We start from the raw sequence: 20,991 nt of genomic DNA, 5'->3' as shown, positions 1-20,991 counted from the left end.
GTTGTATGTTGTGTTTTTGTTTTGGCCCAGGGAGCATTTCCATAGTAGTTAAATTATGATGATGTCCTGATTTGTAAACTGAGGGAATGAACTAGTTAAATGTCTCCCAATTCTGAACCTCTTTCCAGTTGTTGAGATGCCATTCAAATTCTGCCATGTGCATCACAGCCTCCCTCCATGTGTCCCTTGAAATGCGATTGTGTTTCTAACTACACTAAGACTCTGATTTTCTTGGCAAAGACTGGTTGTTTCAGTTCTGGATGATGCTTTGACTGCCCAGTGATTGGCTTCTATGAAAGTGGGTCCATCATGGTTAATGGGGTCATAAGGCTATTGACCTCATTTTTATATAGTTCTTCACTGCCCCATTCATGCCAATTTTCAAGTGAAAATAACCCCACAACTTTCTGCTTTTCTTCCCTTTCAACTGGTATTGAATTGTATTTGACAATATCAGTAACCTCAAAAAAGTTACCAAGCCAGTGAAGCTGCAACACAGGACTACTTGCATGACAAACAGCGGAAGCAGCAGTTGATAGAGTTAGGTAATCTCACAACCAATGGATCTGATGAAAGTTCTGTAGTTCTGCTGCATCCAGTTGGACACAATGGTGGACAATTAAACAACTAACCAGAAAAGGAGGCTTCACAAATATTTCCCTCAAAGATAAACTGCACAACATGTCAGTGCATAAAATGAGACAAACATTTGCAACTATTTTCATTCAAAAGTGCAGAGTGGATGATCCACCTTGGCCTCCTGGTCACAGATTTCAATCAATCAATTTGATTCACTGTGATTGCAGGCAAATGCTGAATGCGCTGGACACAGCAAAGGCATAGGCAATTTCTGGCAATAGTACTGAAAATTTGTGTTCCAAAACTATCTGCCATTAGCCAAGCTATTTCAGTACAGGTACAATATTTGTTATTTACCTGACAATGTGAAGAATTGCCCAGGTATGTCCTGTCTACAAAAGCTGACAAATCCAATCTGGCCAATTATCAATAATCTACCCTCAAACATCAAAATGACAGCTGTCAATGGCATTCACTGGGCAGTTTGGATTACACCAGAGCTCCTCCGCTCCAGAGCCTTGGTCCAAGCATAGATAAATGAGCTGAATTCAAATTATGAGGTGAGAGTGACTGCCCTGACATCAAGGCAGCATTTTACTGAGCTTAGCCTCGAGGAGCCCTTGCAAAATCAAAGTCAATAGGAATTTGTTGGAAAGCCTAGGACAAGACCTGGACAATATTCATTCAGACTTGGGCTGAAAAGTGGTAGGTAATATTCATACCACAAGGCAATGACCATCTCCAACAAAAGTGAATCTAACCATCTCGCCTTGATGCTCAATGGCATCACCACTGCTGAATCCCACAGATCCTAAGGGTTACTATTAACCTTAAACTGAACTGCACTAGCCATATAAATACTGTGGCTACCTGAGCAGGTCAGAGGCTGGGGATTTTGTGACAAATAACTCACCACCACCTACAAGGCACAAGTTGGGACTGTGATAGAATACTCTCCACTTGCCCTGATGATTGCAGCTCTAACACTCTAAGCTCAATGCCAGCCCATTTGATTGGCACCTCATCCATCACCATAAACATTCCTCCACTACCAGCACAGTGGCAGCAATTTATAGCATCTACAAGAAGCACTGCAGCATCTCACCAAACATCCTTCCAAAACCTCTACCACTTAGAAGGGCAAGAGCAGCAGACACATGGGAACACCACCACCTGCGAGTTCCCCTCCAAGTCACAGGCCATCCTGACTTGGAACTATATCACCATTCCTTCACTGTCACTGGGTCAAGTCCTGGAACTCCCTTCTTAACAACACTGTGGGTGTCCTACACCATATGGACTGCAGCGGTTCAAGAAAGTAGCACCACACCACCTTCTCAACACCTGAAATCTGTCAACATTCTGTTTTGGAGCATCCAAAAGCCTTTTGGGAGGCAGGTAGCAATTAGTTTTTAAATTTCTGCAATCATTTAATTTTGGAAATAGTTTTTGAACTTGAAAAAATTAACAGCAGGAGGAGAAGCCATGGGATTTCTAAAACACAATGAAAAGAGGACAGTTGGATTTCAGCTTGCCTCAGTTGGCACGCATGCTGTGCTGGAAACTGGACTTTGCAAGGAAAATCCTTTAATTGCGAGAAAGTTGTTTTATTTGGATGGGGATTGCAGAACTAGGATATATTGTTCTTGAGCAAAAAGAGAGTAAAAGGATTTTATTCCCCAATGAGTGTCATGTGCAACAGCAGTTAATATTGTGTCAACAGCTTTTAAAAAGGAAAGGGTGAATTTAAGCCAAGGAATGGTTTATGGAACATTAACATTCCTGGGACTGGAATCATTACAGCTGAATAATATGGGGTGTGACACTGACAGTAGTCTCGACATTAGATTAGCTTCGTGGAGCAGAGAAAAACTTTGCAGAACCTTTCCAAAGCTGCACACGTAGGAAGAATATCTGATTTTTGCCTTACAACCAAATGCCTTTAAGACGTTTTACTGTTGTGATGTGATGTACATATACCTTAAGGGAGCATATCTTACACTGCTATCCATCATTGTCCACCATGAGACAGTCCATATCCAAATGTAGCAAGACCTGAACAATATCCTGGCTTGGGCTGACAAGTGGTAAGTAACATTTGTGCCACACATGTATCAGGCAATGACCATCTCCAACAAGACAGAATCTAACCATCGCCCCTTGACATTCAATGGCTTGACCATTGCTGAATCCCCCACCATCAACATACAGGGGGATGAACTGAACTGGATCATCCATATAAATACTGTGTCTACAAGAGCAGGTCAGAGGCTAGGAATCCTGTGGCAAGTACCGCTCCCCCTGACTCCCCAAAGCCTGTCCACCATCTACAAGGCACAAGTCAGGAGTGTGATGGAATACTCTCCACTTGCCTGGATGAGTGCAGCTCCAACAACACTCGAAGTTCGACACCAACCAGGACAAAGCAGCCTATTTGATTGGCTCCCCATTCACAAATATTCACTGTCTCCATCACCGACGCACAGTGTGTATCATCTACAAAATGCACTGCAGGAACTCACCAAGCTTCCTTAGACAACAACTTCCAAACCCACGACTGCTCCATCTAGAAGGACAAGAGCAGCAGACAGATGGGACACCACCAGCTGGATACTCCCCTCCAAGCCACTCACCATCCTGACTTGGAAATATATTGCCGTTCCTTCACTGTCACTGGGTCAAAATCTTGGAACTCCCTCCTCAACGGCACTGTGGGCGTACCTACACCACAGGGATTGCAGCAGTTCAAGAAGGCAGCTCACCACCACCTTCTCAAGGGCAATTAGGGATGGGCAATAAAAAATAAATAAAACAAATAGAACAAATAAAAAAATTTGATGTCTAGTCCATTAACACTGCAAGAAGAATACAACAGGTTAGTACAGGTTAGACATATCAACATAACCTCCCAGTTAACATTGTACATAGTCTTATCTTCAAATAAAGAACCCACATTATTGTTTTACCAACCGTTGTTGTATGATTGATATGTTTGTGATAAACAGAAGAATGCAACGCGCTAGCAGTGCTGATAGTCAGTGATTTTTGAGGATTCAACCAAGACACGTACAAACCTCAACCCAGCAGAAGGACTTGTGTGGAAATGAAACAACTATCAAATACTTACAGCATCAGAGTGTGTAAGTGAATCCTCATCAGTTCAGGGATATCATGCCTCCAGAAAGCAAGTAATAATGCTGATAAGATTGTTCAAATGCTGATAAGATTGACTGCAGCAGAGCAACATGATTGAAAACTCGAGACTATGTGAAATAAGAGTCCATTCAGTGACAGCTTCCAACAGATGCTAACAGCTTGAGGAAGGCCGTAAAAAGTCTTTACTGACTCAAAATTTCCCTCTCAAATCCGCAAGTCTATTTTTACACCAAAAATCGCAGCTTCATGGACAGAGCTCCCTGCATACCTGGACAGGCAGCAAAGGCACCACAGCTCATGGCGGCATCTACCCCATTGAAACATTCCAAAAAGACCTCTTGAAACAAACTAAAGGTTGCAGCATTCTACAAAGCGGACACAAGCACGAAGCCATAGTGTGGAATAGGCAGAGTCTACAGGCTTATGCGCAATTCATCCACCATTGGCACGATAGCCAATGCAAACAAACCTAGTAAGGAATGCTGGTAATGAGGCTGCACACATGCACCCAGAAAAACCTCCCAACTTTTAACAATGTATGAAAGCTATGTGGCACCAGAGGGCGCTAGAAGCACCAATGCAGAAAGCAAAGGCCGGACCAAATGGTTCGACATCATGGGAAGGCACAACTAGAGGCCAAACATGTACAGCGTTCCAATCAATCAATGAAAAGTGCATACAAAACGTCTCCATAACCAGATCCACAAAATGACCAGCCAAGCTATACAGTCAGATGATGAGGATCACCAGATCAATACACAAATTGAGCCGACATTCAGTATAGTGAACATCAAAGAATGTATTGGCACAGTAATAGCAGCAGAAGCCTTTGCTGCCATCCCAATTATATGCCCGCAGATACAAGGCCAACATAAGTTATTTGCAAAACCGGATACTGGTGCAGGTGCAAACATCCTTTCACTTCTTACACTGGAATGTCTGTACTCACTGAAGAGGCAAGTGATGGTTCAACCAGCCAATGCCATCTCATTATGTACAATGGTTCAGAGGTTCAGTGACACCCAGGGTCTATAGTCGCCGCCTGTCATTCCTGCAGAACCAGTGTTGCTGAAGACTGTGCATGTCTAGGGAACTGTTCGCTCACATCTGCCAGCTAATGCAGGATTTGGCACCGCAGGGACGTGGAGGGCATCCACTGCCAGTGTCCTGAAAGTGACCACAGCACTCAATTTCTATGCCAGTGGCTCTTTTCAGGGCTCCACAGGTGACCTCCGTGGGATCTCACAAGCCTCCACCCACAACTGCATCCATAAGGTCATGGATGCCATCTTTGCGAAGGCACACAACTTTATGCATTTCACCTGGGTGCATGACAGCTAGGATGCAAGAGTGATTGGATTCACCCAGATCTCAAGTTTCCCATAGGTTCAGGGTGTGATCGACTGCTCTCACGTGGTACGCAGGTCCCTGTCGAAACACACGGTGAACTACATCAACCACAAGGGATTCCATTTGCTGAATGTGCAGCTGGTGTGCAACCTCGCACTGGCTAGACAATGCAGGCGCGCTCGGGAGGCCCTCATAGTTGCTAGATTTGTGGAGGATGATGAAAACATGCAGTGAGGTGACCCCATAGATCCTCACATTGCATCTGTGAATGTTTGACTCCAGTCTGGCTTATGGCAGCGCAAATACCTTCTCTGAGAATGCTCCTGTTATGGAGATGCAGTGGAGGCCCTAATAGTTGCTCGATTGCAGGAGGATGATGGCAACATGCAGTGAGGACATTCCATAGATCTTCACATAAACTCTGAGAATATTTTCCTTGCTATCCAACTTCTTAAATCTTCAGAGAGCAGTCTTGCCCTGCTGCAGCAGTAGAGGCTACAAGGGAAAGGAACAACTGGTAAGTAGTGGGTAAAGTCAGCTAAATATTTACTACTTTAATCGCTTATAGTTTAAGGTCTTTTTGTGGTTTATAGTTTGTATATTCTACGGTAACAAGGATCAGGAAAGAAGGGCCCTAGAATAACTGATTTAAAAGGTTTAATTTAAAGGGATAAGTCATGGCAGGAGAGCTCAAAGCCGTGGTGTGCTCCTCGTGCTCCAGGTGGGAAGCCAGGGCCATTTCCAGTGCCCGGGACCAGCATGTGCGCAGGTAGTGTGTCCAGCTGCAGCTCCTGGAAGCTCGGTTTTGAGAGCTGGAATGGCAGCTGGGGGCACTGTGGAGCATCCATGAGTCTGAGAGCATTGTGGATAGCAGGTTTAGAGAGGTAGTCACACCGCAGATGAAGGGACTTGAGGAAGGAAGGGAATGGGTGACCACCAGGCAGTCCAAGAGAAACAGGCAGGTGGTTCAGGAGTCCCCTGGGGTCCAGCTCGCAAATCAGTATTCCATTTTGGAGGCTGATGAGGGCGCAGGTTCCTCCAGGGAGTGCAGACAGAGCCAATTTTCTGGCACCACAAGCTGCTTGTCTGTACAGGAGGGGTGGAAGAGAGGAAGAATAATAGTAATAGGGGATTCTATAGTCAGGGGAACAGATAGGTGCTACTGTGGCCATCAAAATGACTCCAGGATGGTATGTTGCCTCCCTGGTGTCAGAGTCCGGGATATCACTGAATGGCTGCAGGGCATCCTGAGGGGGGAGGGTGATAAGGCAAAGGTCATGGTACATGCTGGTACCAATGACATAAGTAGAAAGAGGGATGAGGTCTTGCATCAAAAATTTAGGGAGTTAGGCAGAAGACTAAAAAGCAAGACCTCACGGGTTGTAATCTCTGGATTACTCCCAGTGCCACGTGCTAGCGAGCTTAGAAATAGGAGAGTACCGCAGATGAATACGTGGCTTAAGAGTTGGTGCAGGAGGGAGGGTTTTAGATTCCTGGATCACTGGGACTGTTCCTGGGGAGGGTGTGACCTGTACAAGAGGGACGGTCTACATCTGAACCAGAGCGGGACTGACATCCTTGCGGGTGGGTTTGCTGGTGCTGTTGGGAGGAGTTTAAACTAATTCGGCATGGGGAGGGGCCACAGAATGTTAGCAGAATAGGGACACATCATAATACAGTAAAACAATCAAGTCAGAGGGAGTACGGCTGCAATAAGCTTCATGGGAGTAAAGCAAGGCTGGATGGCCTCTACTTTAATGCCAGGAGTATTATAGGTAAAATGGATGAGTTAAGGGTGAGGATTGACATGTGGAATTGTGATATAGTAGTCATCACGGAGACGTGGTTGAGGGAGGGGCAGGATTGGCAGCTCAACATTCCAGGATATAGAATCTTCAGGCGAGATAGGGGAGGGGGTAAAAGAGGAGGAGGCGCGCATTATTAGTTAAGGAGTCCGTTACTGCAGTAAGGAGAGATGATATCATGGAGGGAGCATCAAATGAAGCTTTGTGGGTAGAGCTTTGGAATAAAAAAGTAGCAGCCACATTGTTAGGTGTTTATTATAGACCCCCAGATAGCCAGCAGGAAATTGAGGAGCACATATGTGCACAATTTGCAGAGGTGTGTAAAAGCAATAACAAGAGGGTAATTATATTAGGTGATTTCAACTTTCCCAACATTAATTGAGATAGACATAGTATTAAGGGCTTGGATGGAGTGGATTTCTTGAAATGTGTACTGGAGAAGTTTTTAGGTAAATACGTAGAGGGATGGTGCAGTGCTGGACCTAATTCTGGGGAATGAAGCCAGACAGGTGGCTGAGGGAGTGGTGGGGGAGCATTTTAGCGATAGCGATCACAACATAGTACAGTTTAAGTTTGTTATGGACAAAGAAATAGACAAGTTGCAAAGAAATGTAGGGCATGGACAGGGTGGATAGGGAGCAACTGTTCCCCTTAGTTGAAGGGTCAGTCACAAAGGGGCATAAGTTCAAGGTGAGAGGCAGGAGGTTTAGGGGGGATGTGAGGAAAAACTTTTTTACCCAGAGGGTGGTGACAGTCTGGAATGCACTGCTTGGGAGGGTGGTGGAGACAGGTTGCCTCACATACTTTAAAAGTACCTGGATGAGCACTTGGCATGTCATACATTCAAGGATATGGGCCAAGTGCTGGTAAATGGGATTAGGTAGGTAGGTCGAGTGTTTCTCACGTGTCGGTGCAGACTCGATGGGCTGAAGGGCCTCTTCTGCACAGGGTGATTCTGTGATTCTGAGACTCCTGTCTGGCCGAGGGCAGCTCGCTTGCACTTTGTGAACAGGGTCATATCATAGAGACGCAACCATGAACTTTTAGAAGCATCTGATCCTTTGTCTGCCTTTCGTACCTGACCCCTTCAGAAGCTGGAGTACAGCATCAGTGGTCACAGATGCTGAAGCGGTGGAGGTCAGCCTCTCCTTAATGGTGCTGAGAGCACACAGAGAGAATGAGGGAACTCTGTGGCGCCTGCCCACTACATTCTGTCAGCAATGACCAGCACCACCGAGGTGCAGGCATCAATGTTTCCAGGGAGTGAGAGGCCAGACCATCACTTTGGTCCAGAGGCTGCACAGAGCACAGGGAAGAGGCCCTGGAATGAGACACCTGCCTTTTATCTTGTGCAGAAAGGTTTCACATCTGAGTGACAAGAACACTGCTCATCAGAACAAGGAGCCGTAGACAGGGAGGCATTCTTGGGAGTTTATTTACAATAGTGAAAAGTACGTACAAGTGATTAACACCCGTGCACAGGCTGTGCAACTAATTCCTCTTAATCTTCCTAACCCTGCTGCAGCGGAGGTGGAGGCAGCCTGCTGACTGCAACACCCTGTCTGTGATGACCTTGACGAGCATCCTCTGGAGGCAGAGACCTGGAGGGCCCCGGGCCTGCTTTCGGGGCCCTGCTGTGTGGCAGTGGGACCGTCTTCGGCTCCTGGATCTGGAGCTGCTGAGGTCACAGAAAGACGCTATTCGGATGGGCCGGACACACCTGGAGTCATCTGGGTGGACGGCCCCGGAGTAGGCACCTGCTGATCCTCCGCCCAATGGATGCCTGGGGGAGGACTGCTTGAGGAGAAGGTGTAGCTGGAGCGAGACTGGGCTGCTCTGCACCTCTCTTGCGTACGCACTGTTGGAGGCCAACTATGGTGTCAGGAGTTCAGCCCATGCAGCAGTGCAGGAGCGATATCCTGGCCAAGGTCTCCACAGCAGCTGCCATCCTACCAGTGTTGATTTCGGTGCATTTTCACACAGGCGCTATCACCTCAGTCTGAAGGCAGATAGATTCCTCCTTCGTCAATTCCGCCTTGCAATCTGAGGAGTGCAGCGGACGTCGCTTCCTGATGATCCTGAGCTTGCTTTTGCAGCTCCAGCAACTGTGACATGACCGAGTTCAGAGGCTCGTCATCTGACTTGGTATCAGCGAGTTTCTGGTCTCCAGCTGTCCTCTGAGTGCTGGACACCTGGGAAGTCCCTGCCACCACCTGCTGAGAATCAGATAGTGCGATGTTCAAAACTAGGCCGCACCAAGGTGTTTCTCTCCATGCGTGGGTGGAGGTTGTGGGTGAGCACTGTGATGGGACTTCAAGGAGGGTGTCTTCAGATTCCTCTTCCGGGGTGTCTTCGGGACTTGACTGGAGGCCCTGGGTTGTGGGCTCTGTCGGCTGTTTCTCAGATGTGCCAGTGAAAGCAAGGGGATATAATTAGTGCATGGCAGTGGCCTGTGAAACAGGACACATCACTCACAGCCTGGTTGTCTGATGGATGTTGCACTGTTGGACCCTCACTTAGTAGAGCAACAGCAACCTCACCGTCAGTACAGGACCGGTTCAGATCTCTGCCAGCCAGCTGGATGGCTCTGTTTTCAAAGTCTGTGAGGACCTTGATCTCAGGCATTCCTCCACCAGTCTGCAACTTCTCCCTCTTGTTGTGTGCCTGCTTGTCCTGCATGAATAGAGATGGAGAGAGTGTAAGCAGGATGCCTGACAGGCCAGATGATAAGTATGCCTGGCATTTGTGGGTGGTGAGAGGTTCCATGGACAGGATGAGGGCAATGAAGGTCTCTGTGAGAGAGTGAATGACGATGTCCCTTGAACTGGCAGTGAGTGAGGGCTCTGTGGATGTGTGATGGGTTTATGAGTGTGAGCTGAGAGTGAGGAGAAGAGTGACTTACCCTGCCGAAGGAGATCATTCATCCTCTTGCGGCACTGGGTGGCTGTCCTCTTTTGTAGGGCATTGGTGCTGACCACTAGTGCCACCGCCTCCCAAGCCTGGCTGGTGACGCCGCTGCCCATCCTGTGGCCAGAGCAAGGGTATAGGACACCCTGGCGGGACTCCAATGTGCCCAAAAAGCATTCCAGAGATGTGTCACTGAAGAGGGGGGCTGCAGTCTTTTTGCCTTTCAGGGCCACCCTGTCTTCCACACAGCAGTCGTGGTCTGGAAGCGCTGAGCTGGACTTTAAACATGGTGCCCGGAGTGATGAAGCAGTGAGGTGATGGCAGGTGGGTGAACGCCATGGAAATTGTGTGTTTCCCGGGAATACATAAACAATGTGGCGAGTTTGGGATGATACGGCCTAAAAATCCGCCATATCGGCCGGTGGGTAAAACGTCGTTTACCCCACCCGCTCCCACACTTAGTGCAAATCTGGGACAATTCCACCCCCACATCTTGAATAGTGTGTGCAGGTTTGGTCTCCTTATTTAAGGAAGGATGTAAACGCATTGGAGGCGGTTCAGATGAGATTTACTAGATTGATACCTGGAGTGAGCAGGTTGTCTTATGAGGAAAGGGTAGACATAATGGGCTTGTTTACACTGGAGTTTAGAAGAGTGAGGAGCCACTCGATTAAAGCAGATAAGATCCTGAACGGTCCCGATAAAGTGGATGTGGGAAGGATGTTTTCTCTTGTGAGAATTAGGGGTCGCCCTTTTAGCACAGAGAGGAGGAGAAATCTTTTCTCTCAGACGGTCGTGTGACCTTGGAACGCTCGGCCTCCGAAGGCAGTGGAGGTGGAGTCATTGAATATTTTCAAGGCAGAGGTAGATTGATTCTTGTTAGGCCAGGGAATCAAAGGTTATCGTACATAGATAAGAATGTGGAATTTGAAACACAAACAGATCAGCCATGATCTTATTGAATGGTGGAGCAGGCTCAAGGGGCTAAATGGCCTACTTCTGCTCCTGTTTCATATGTTCGTATGTACCCCATGAAGTCTCAAGGACACCTGCTGCTGATTACCATCTACCGCCACCACCACCCACACTTCACTCTAGGTGGCTTGTGAGTACTGCTACTGACCAAGCTAACCAAGTCCTAAAGCTCAGAGCCACATTAGTGCCAGGAATGACCATCTCCAATGAGAGACAATCCAACATCTCCCCTTGACATTTAATGGCATTACCATCGCTGAATCCCCCACTATCAACATCTTGGGTGTGACCATTGACCAGAAACTGAACTGGATCATCCACATAAATACTGTGGCTAGAAGAGCAGGCCAGAGGCTAGGAATCCTGTGACAAGTAACTCACCTCCTGACTCCCCAAAGCCTGTCCACCATCTACAAGGTACAAGTCAGGAGTGTGATGGAATACTCCCCGCTTGCCTGGATGAGTGCAGCTCCCACAACACACAAGAAGTTTGACACCATCCTGGACAAAGCAGCCCGCTTGATTGGCATCTCATCCACCAGCTTAAACATTCAATACCTCTACCATGGACACACAGTGGCAGGAGTGTGTACCAGCTACAAGATGCACTGCAGCAACTCACCAAGGCTCCTTAGACAGCATCTTCCAAACCCATAACATTTACCAACTAGAAGGACAAGGGAAGCAGATATGTGGGATCACCACCACCTGCAAGTTCCCCTCAAAGACACTCACCATCCTGACATGGAAATATATCGGCCGTTCCTTCACTGTCGCTGGGTCAAAATCCTTGAACTCCCTCCCTAACAGCATTGTGGGTGTACCTACACCACATGGACTGCAACGGTTCAAGAAGGCAGTTCACCGCCACCTTTTCAAGAGCAATTAAGGATGGGCGATAAATGTTGACCTAGCCAGTGGGACCCACATCCTGTGAACAGATTTATTAAAAAAAAAGGACTCAAGGGAAACATTCACTTGGAGTTGAACAATTGATATCCCTGGAGAGAAGTTGAAAGCTAATTGCATCAGAAATTGCCTCAGCTCACCAACAAATCAAAACTTTCAGATGCTCTGGGTGCCACGCACAAGTCAGGCATTGAAGGGAAAGAGACATCACTAGACTTCCAAAGCACCCTCTCTCCACCATCTGTTGACTAGCAGCAGAAGTAGATCTTATTAAATCCGACAAGCGACAGCTACTAAAGTCTTGTGACTTCTTCAAGGCAAAAACCCCAACTGCATGTTCCACTTGGGCTCCAGATGTGTTTCTGTGCCCCATTCAGGAAACGACACTTTAATAAGGATGCCAAGCCCTCATAAAGGGTCCGATGGTAGCAACGGCTCCACCTCAAAGGCATTTCATTGGCTGTGAAGCATTTCAGGACCTCTTGAGATTCTGAAAGGTGAGTTGGACTATGGAAGTCGTAAATCAAGAGTAATCCTTGATTATTAAGGTGCAACCTGTACCCATATTGAGATAATGGAGGAGTTATATGAAACCACATCAGCCTCTCCACCTGCTTACATCTCCCAGTCATACAGAAATTCTGCAGAGGACACAAAAGGTCTGATCACTTTATTAATCTCATGTTTACAGTATTCCATAAAGCAAGCATTATATTGCCAATAATCTGTTGCATTCCTTTATCTTTGGAACTCTCTTCCCTAGAGAGTGGTGGAGACTGGGTCAATGAATATTTTTAAGGCAGAGGTAAACAGATTCTTGACTAACAAGAGAGTCAAAGGTTATCAGGGGTAGGCAAAATGTGGAGTTGAGGCCACAATCAGATCAGCCATGATCTTATTGAATGGTAGAGCAGGCTCGCGGGGCAGAATGGCCTACTCCTTATTTGTTCATACGTTCCATTGCCTCTGTTTAACCACATCTTTTGTAAAGAAAGCTGACAAATTAAATTTAATCTGACATTCTGGGGTGAGGATTTCTACAGTTTGGTGGGTGAGGACTCCCACAGTGTTGGGAGAAGAAGAGGCCCATAGCTTGAGTGGAGTGAGGAGATTAGAGTTTTGGGGGAAGTGAGGAGTCCCACAGATTGGGGAGGGGAGATGTCTACATAACTTGGGCTGGTGGGAATGGAGTCAAACCTCAGGAAGTCTATGAAAATTTGTTGCATTCTATTACCTCTGTGTAATCTTATTGACAAATAAACCCAACAAAAGTAGATTCAGCCTGAAGGCTCCCAATAGGTTTTTGGGTGCGGATGTCAGTTTGAGGGAAGCTTTAGACTAGGGATGTGCAGCAATGATGGAGTTGATCCAGTGGAGGTAACTGGATACCCGTGTGTACACCCCATAGCGGCCCGGCCGCCCACATCCGGTGCCCCAGGATACAATGCCTATCAAATACCAGGCTCCCGAGCGCTGGTCAGGTACTAGGAAGCCCCCACCCGTGTCCCCAGCGCAAGCGTCCCTCCCTCCCTCAGGCATGCCAGCGCAGAACATGTTGGTGGTGACTAGTGGGCGGTGACCCCCAATTCGTGCCTTCTGGAAGGCCTGCCAGCAACGGTGCTGGTCAACTAAGGGCAGCGGCACGTAACGCAGCCTGTCGCGGAGGAAGAAGCCATCCTCTATCCCCCAGCCAGCCACATAGCCCACTCTCCCTGGCTGGTAAAGGTCACGCCCTTTATGTTCCTGAGCCCTGGGTAAGCAGGCAGGCATTGCCCTCTCCTCTTCCCAGTTTGTCCTCAGCTTGATCAGGGCAATGTCATTGTCAAAATTGTGTAGCACCTCCTCGAACTCTGGGTGCACCACGATATCCTCGATCTCCAGGCCACCTTCTGCCAGGAGCGCTTTCAGGCTGGTGCCTGGTCCCAGCCGAATCTGGGTGGTGTTACGTTGGCGGACCAAGTCAATTCGGCGGCTGCCCTTGGGGTAGAAGATATGGGCAGCCGTCAACACCCAACCCCTGCCAATCAGGGTGCCACTGGCCCTCCCCCGGCCCCTTGCCACCACCAGTACATGCCAGGGGAAGCTCCCCTCTTCCGCCAGCTTGCCGCCCAGGATCCTCTGCACAACCGTCACCGGGTTTGGAGGCCATCCGCAAACTGCAAAGGTGGGGAGAAGGAGAACAGGAGTCAACGGGCATAGTACGCAGGGATTGAGAGGATGTGAGAGAGACACAGAGAGAGAAAGAGCCAGATTTTCCTCAGGCATCCTCATTATGCATGCTTGGCTGTGAGCCTGGACCAATAAAAGCACTAACTCATCAGAAAATTTGTTTCGACAAGTGAAGTGAATTGTTGACTTTGCTTGATTGACATATTTTAGTGGTTACAATAAGTTATCCTTTCAATGATCTCTTTTGTCAGTGTCTCAATGGTTTTTTTTGGACAAGATTTAGAGATGGGAAACGTTCCCAGCCTCTGTTTTGATGCTTTAATGCCTGATTGACACTTTTGCAGAGTTGTAGGAACAGCAGTTTTATTCATAGAAAATTTCTGAATGGGTGTATTTCTTTCCTCAGCAGTTCCACACTTACCATTGTTATTATATGGCTCATTGGTTATGTATTTTGTGCATACTGGGTGAATGGGAGAATGGAAGAGACATGAGTTGACATTGAGTTGGCATGGAGGTTATAAGTGGGGCTTGGGGCTGGGGATGTAAGGTGGTGTGGGAGATGATTTCTAGAAGGCCTAACTGATTTTGTTACAACTGGGATGAAGACCTGGGAGCTTCGAACCAGCCTGCCTCAGCACTCACTCACCCCCATGGCCACCTAGGATCTGCGAGGCTGGTGGGCTCTACTCCATCCTGCAACCAACACCACCAGCCCCCACCCCCACCCCCCCCCCCCCCCCCCCCCCCCCCCCCCCCCCCCCCCCACCCCCCACCCGGAAGGCCTCCACATGGAATGAAAATAGTGTGTGACCAGCGCTTTAAACCAAGCTGGGTCTGCTGTCAGAAAACTGCCAGCCTTGATAGTGAAAATCTGGCCCAGAGAGAAAGGGGCACACAAAGAGACAGAGGGAGAGACCAAGAGAAAGGAGGGAGAAAGAGAGAGCGAGACAGACAGACAGACAGAGAGAAAGGAACAAAGAGAGGCACAGAGAGACAATTAGAGGCAGAGTGAGAGAATAGAGAGAGGTGGAGAGTGAGTGCGAAAGAAAGTGAAAATGAGGAACAGTCAGAGAGAGACAGACAGACAGACACAGAGAGAGAGAAAAAAATGAAAGGTAGAGACAGGGAGAGGCAAAAGGATTAGGAAAGAGATAGAGGGAGACAGTAAGAAAGAGACAGAAATAGAGAGACACAGAGAGAAAGAGACAGGCAGAGCTACAGAGAGATAGAAGTTACCTTTAACTCCAGAGGTTCCATTCCTTGTGCCATAGCCCTCTCTCTTGCCCGTTCCTGTGACATTCTGCTCCATAACCCAAGGTTTGGTGGCAGCTTGGGGGTCACTGGCTGATGGGACGTCTGAGCTGCCGTTGGGTTCCTGTGACGCGGAACGGGCACAGAGCAGAGCAAGTGCCATAGTCAGGAGCCTAGGAGGGAAAGTAGAGAATGGTGGTTGTGCATGCAATTGCCAGAGACAACCAGGAGTGGGGGTGGTGGGGTTGGGCAGGGGATGTGGTGGTCAGGTAGAGGGAAGCTTCAGAACTTCTGCCACAACCTAGCCTCAGGGCCATGCACCCCAGATTAAGGCCATTGGTGAACTGTGGCTCAGGCTTTCAGGCTTAATGAGTTAGACCATGGCCTCCTCATTGCCCAGAACAACTTTGCTGCCACAGAGGCAACAGGCATCCCATCCTTCAGCGTCACAGCTGTGCCAAAAAACAAAATGCACAACTGCCTGAGGAAATATTTTTTAAGAAGTTGGCCACAAAACTCCTGTAGGTCTCTCAAAATAACGGCCAGGTTCTTATAGTGGCGGTTGGTTTACTGAAGCTTGGCATTTAACTCGTAATTCTCTCTGTTGGCATCCGGCCAGATTCCCAATGCTATCATCACGCTGGTGCTTGAGCGGGTATTGGGCCCCCTCTGGGCCACGCTTAAGATAAAACTGTCAATATTTGAAACCCGAAGAGATATTTTCACCCCAGGTTTCTGGGGTGAATGGAGGCTGGAGCCAGGAGGATATACAGCCTGTTGGAGACTCCACAGTCAAGCTGGAGGTGTCTGCAAGTTTAAATACATGGGAGGGCCCAGTAAACCATTAAACCTCAGCCTTTAGCTCTGGAGCCACAGAGAATTCCCAGGGGATTGGAGCAAACACATGCCAGGATCCCACCCAATGTACCACCACATCTTTTAACTAAGAGCGTCTAATGTACCTCATGATCCTTCAGCGAGAACAGATCCTGTTTTCATTTGCAGTGCTAGCAGCACACACACACACACGCAGCAACACAACACAGGCATGAACAAGAGACAGTGACCTCTTGGACTGTTACAGTCTATAATCTCTGTTGGCTGCCCACGTCACTTACTCAGGAATGTTCATGGCTCAATCATGTTGCAGTAGTGGAAACAGATTTCAGTTCAGGGCCTCCAGAGTTACAGCATGGAGTTGGATACAGAGTAAATGTCCCTCTACACTGTCCCATCAAACACGCCCAGTGTAGGATGGTACAAGTTTAAATACAGAGTAAAGCTCTCTTAACTGTGACCTTCCAAGCACTCTCAGGGCAGGTAAAGCACATGGTTAGATGCAAAGTAAAGGTTTCTTTACATTTGTGCTTCTGTAGCTATTTTCCAATGTGACCCCATTTTAACATTTAAAAATAAATGTGATCCCATGTACTAATGAAAGGAAAACAGCAATAAAGGACGTAGTACCATTCAGTATATAATTATTAAAGTACACTAATTCGGATCAACATATTATTATATAATATATATAATATATATAATACATCATATAAGTATGAAAATCTGTGTTTTTAAAGTATGTTGTAAAAATATTATTTTATATACTAACCAGACCATTATTCATTTGAGCCATTCCAGCTCATCAACTTTGACCTGGAAGTAGCGTATACGACTGACATTCACATTTACATTTAGTATTACAGATTCATAGCACCATCACACCAAGGTTCATTTTGACATCATATGCTTTTGATGTGAGGCAAGTTAGATCATTTTCAACAGAGGATTACAAATTACATAAAATAATATTCAGTTCCAGAAGCTGCAGTTTCACTGTAGATTGCAGAGCAAAAGCTTCTAAGCAGGCACAGAAGACAATGTGCAACAATTATTGGCCACTTAGGTTTCAACCAAGCTCTCCATATTCCCCAGTGACAGAAGATTCACTGAAGCTCCTCTCCCTCCAACTTCACCAAATCCCCCACCCCCACAACACCTCCCACACACGTACACACACGCACACACACTCAGACTGTAACCAGCCCCTCTCCGCCCACGCTGGTGTGTATCCATTTTTAAATGGTCTTGAGAAGTAGAAACAGAATTCTCAAGACCAAGAGACGAGCAGGGTTTGACGCTACCTGGGCTTTGGTGTTGAGTCGGGGTGCAGTTTTGGAGAATGGGGAGCTTGTAACCCCATTAATTGAATCTGTGACTCACAGTTTGGAAACCACTGTTCTACGAACAGCAGATATTATGTTAGACGTAGCCTCTTCCATGGCACTCATGAACAGAGTGAAGGACATAAAGGACTTTATCCCATGATAAACCATTACAAATGGGAAATATTAGTTGATAATATGTAAATAATCTAAATGGAAACTAAATTGCAACATAAATTTTAGAACTGTCGTAGAGAAATCATTCATGGCTAGAATTGTGTGTTTCTCAACAGCACTAAAGCAAGATTCTTTTGTGTCTCTGGTCACCTGCTTTTCCACTTGTATTAGAGTCAGGTTTTCCTGAAACAATACTGAGTGCAATAGATGAATATAAATATTTGAAGGATGTCTCTCAAGTGTCACCAGACAGCTGATGTTATAAATTCACTAGTAGCATACTGTCAAAGCCAAGGAAGGTATTTTTATACTGCTGCATGCAAGTCAGTATTGTAATGGGTGGGGAGTGGTGGGTGCCAACATATATTACAAGAAGAAGAGTTAAGGAGTCCTTGAACCATAGTGCAATGTGAAGGAGGACTTATACTCCAAGTAATAATAATTGGTTTCTATGTGTTGGTGCCCAAGAGATAGTGGCAGTTCTTTTACCCTGTTTTCCCTGGTCAGGTCGTTGAACTTTATCTTGCGTAGTCTGCTGTTCCAGGATTACGAGTTGGCATTCAGTGCCAGAACCACTTTTCTCCACGTCTTGCGAAATACTTTGTTGGGGTTTCCTTCTATTGGTAGCCTGTGGTCTTTGTCTTCTTGATGGTGTTTGGCTACAAATGATCTAAAGTTCAGACTTTCTTAAAACTTTTTGATCTTTTCTAATACAATGTCATGTGTGTTGTCTTCTTTGAGTTCCTCAGACTGCTCCACCAATTGAATCCATTCTTATAAAATTACTGAAAACCTCGTCTTTATTAAGCATCTAAGGAGACTAGATGCCCAATCCACTCTGGTACAATAATCACTACTTATGTGCTGCTCCATGTGGTCTGTTGTTGCACTTCTCGCTAGCTGAATCATTTTAAAGGCCAATGAACAAATTTCCATGGTGCCTAGAGTGCAGTGTTGGATGTGAGTTGTGCTCTCGGTGTGCCAATGGCTTTATAAATGAGCTTACCTGGCATTTCATGGTGGGGTGAGTGCTGCAATGTATAGGCAGACAGGAGACCCAACCCTGGAATCCAACCATGGAGTAACCAGTCCCACAGATTGTCAACGCCAAAATAAATAAATTATCAGTGTATTTTGTACAATTAGTTGCATTAGGTAATTTGATGAAGCAATGTAGAGAATGAACCAAAAAAGTTCACACCACTTGGGGACCATATAGGGCCTGTGTTGGTGTAGGAATCCTGATCAGAGTTTGTCTGCTTCAGGAAAAGTTGCTTGGAGTCCCTCCTGATTGAGAATATCAGTCAACTTTTGACACACCTCTCATTTTTGAAAGTGACCAAAACAATAGTAAGGCTGACAAAGATCTTTGAGGTTCAAACTGCATCGCAGACATGGGGCTGAATTTTCCCTTTGGTGTGTAGGGGTGGTCCGCGTGTAAAATGACGCACAATGTCCGGCGAGTGTCCCGACTTCACCACGCGCCATCACAATATTTCGCTGGGTGGGTGCGCGATGATGTCCGATGCACGCCTGCCATTAATTAACGGGCCAGTTAAGGCCCTTGAGGCACCAATCAATGCCGATTTTTCGGTGCTTGTGCAATCTTCAGCTCGGCGCACGGGCGCAATGGGCAGGCGGATAGGACACATTTGTATTAACCTCATCCACGGACAGGATAAGAGGGGTCGTGAACGTGCACAGTCAAGCATCTATTTCTGAAAGTTTTTGAAACTTGCCTGTGTGATCTGCAGTCTTTCAAAACGCATACCAGCTGCTTTTTCTGGATTCTTAACTTTCAGGTCAGCACTCTGCAGTGAGTAATCGTTTCTGGGCCTGCAGGTTTCAAGAAGTCTTCTCTTAGCTTGGGCATGGGAGCTGAACTGTCCACTGGAGGCAGCTCCTCTGAGGAGGAAGGGAGGGCTAGAAGGGGGAGGAGGCTAGGAGTGCACATTCAGCCTCCAGGGGAGCCACCTTTGGGAGGACAGGCGCAGGCACAAGGGGCACAGGGCCAAAAGGAAGTCCAAGGCAGAAGGAGCTGCAGAAGACGCCACTATCCTGCTGCCAGCGTACACAAGCGGCGAAGCAGCTCCCTCAATATGTCTGAGGTGCACTGCCAAAGGAGGCTCCGTCTCTTAAAGGAGATGGTCAACTATACCTGTCAGATGATTGGGCCTGAGATCTCCGCTGTGTGGGTGGATACCCCATGTCAGTGGCTCTGAAGGTCACAGCTGCCCTCAGCTTCTTTGCCTCTGGCTCCTTCCAGGGGTTGGTGGATGATCTTTGCAGTGTTTCCCAATCAGCTGTGCACATTTGTGTCAAGCAGGTTACAGATGCTCTGTTCAGGTATGCATTGACCTTCATCCACTATCATTGGGACCAGGCAAGCCAGACACACTAAGCCAGAGGCTTCACAGCCATTGCTGGCTTCCCCTGCATCCAGGGTGCAATAGACTGTACACATGTGGCCATTAAGGTGCCAGCAAGTGAGCCGGGCGCCTTCGTCAACAGGAAGGGCTTCCACTCCATGAACATGCAGATAGTGCGTGATCACAGGATGCTGATTCCACAAGTCTGTGCAAGCTACCCAGGCAGCTCTCACGATACCCACATCCTCAGACACTCCCAGGTGCCGGGGCTCTTCAGTGCTCCAGCCTGGCTTGATGGATGGCTGCTGGATGACAAGGGGTATCCCCTCAGAAGGTGGCTCATCACGCCTCTCTGCCATCCAAGAACAGATGCTGAGCAGTGGTATAATAGGAGCGAAGCCTCCACAAGGGCTGTGGTGGAGAGAACCATCAGCCTTTTCAAGATGCGCTTCTGATGCCTGGACTGCTCAGGGGGTGCACTCCGGTACCCCCCAGATCGTATCTTGGTGATAGTGGCTGTATGCTGCACTCATCAGAATCTTGCGCTGGAAAGGGGGGATGCAGTGGATGATGAAGACATCGTTGCAGTGTCTGCAGCTGCACACGCTAAGTCCAGCAGTGAGTCCGAGGATGAGCATGCACAGAAAAACACTGAGGGGGGTAGACTCTGACCCGGGCATACTCCAGGGAGGCAGGGACACCTGGGAGGCTTTAATCCAACGAACCTTCAGCTAGCGCAGCACAGATGGGCCTCCAGGACAAGACTGGGCTGTAGGCTCGATACTTCACACCTAAGTGCAAAATCTGTCAGGTTAGGAACAGTCACCAAGGGCCTTGTTAATAAAGCTGAATGTCCAACCAAGCACTCATTACAGTTTTGGAACCCATACACATGCAGAAGAAAAGAGGCATCTTCAGCCATGGTGACATATCTGAAGTTATTCTGTCGAGCAAACCAACTTATTCCGAAAAAAAGAGAATAGTGTTACCAAACAAAATAAATCATAAGGACCTCATCTTGGACCAACACAAAAGCACCAGTGAAAAACCTGTGGTGTGCCTAAGGTGCCTTATGTTTTCATTTTTGGGTTGCCATGTCTTGGTGCTGGCCCATCGCTTGGAGTGGCATCTGAGAAAGCCTGCTGACTCTGCTGTCCTCAATGACCTTGGTGGTTGTCC

The 20,991-nt window shown here is 47.4% G+C and overlaps 1 protein-coding gene across 1 annotated transcript; it reads right to left on the bottom strand.

Moving 5' to 3' along the window:
- Positions 1 to 12,588: 12,588 nt before the first annotated feature.
- Positions 12,589 to 16,151, bottom strand: LOC121292661 (haptoglobin-like). The gene is made up of 3 exons (XM_041214918.1): positions 16,067 to 16,151; positions 15,090 to 15,277; positions 12,589 to 13,837 (listed from the first exon to the last, which is right to left on the bottom strand). The coding sequence occupies exons 1-3, from the start codon at positions 16,069 to 16,071 to the stop codon at positions 13,020 to 13,022; spliced, it is 1,011 nt and encodes a 336-aa protein (XP_041070852.1). The 5' UTR covers positions 16,072 to 16,151; the 3' UTR covers positions 12,589 to 13,019.
- Positions 16,152 to 20,991: the final 4,840 nt, after the last annotated feature.

Source organism: Carcharodon carcharias, chromosome 20 (assembly GCF_017639515.1).
Source record: "Carcharodon carcharias isolate sCarCar2 chromosome 20, sCarCar2.pri, whole genome shotgun sequence".
Lineage (NCBI taxonomy): Eukaryota > Metazoa > Chordata > Chondrichthyes > Lamniformes > Lamnidae > Carcharodon > Carcharodon carcharias.
This window is presented reverse-complemented; position numbering and strand designations above follow the sequence as displayed.

Bases quoted from the DNA above. Each gene is read 5' to 3' on its own strand.
- LOC121292661 (XM_041214918.1), bottom strand. The intron at 13,838-15,089 runs GTAACTTCTATC...CCACCTTTGCAG, and splicing joins TGGAACCTCTGGAGTTAAAG to TTTGCGGATGGCCTCCAAAC.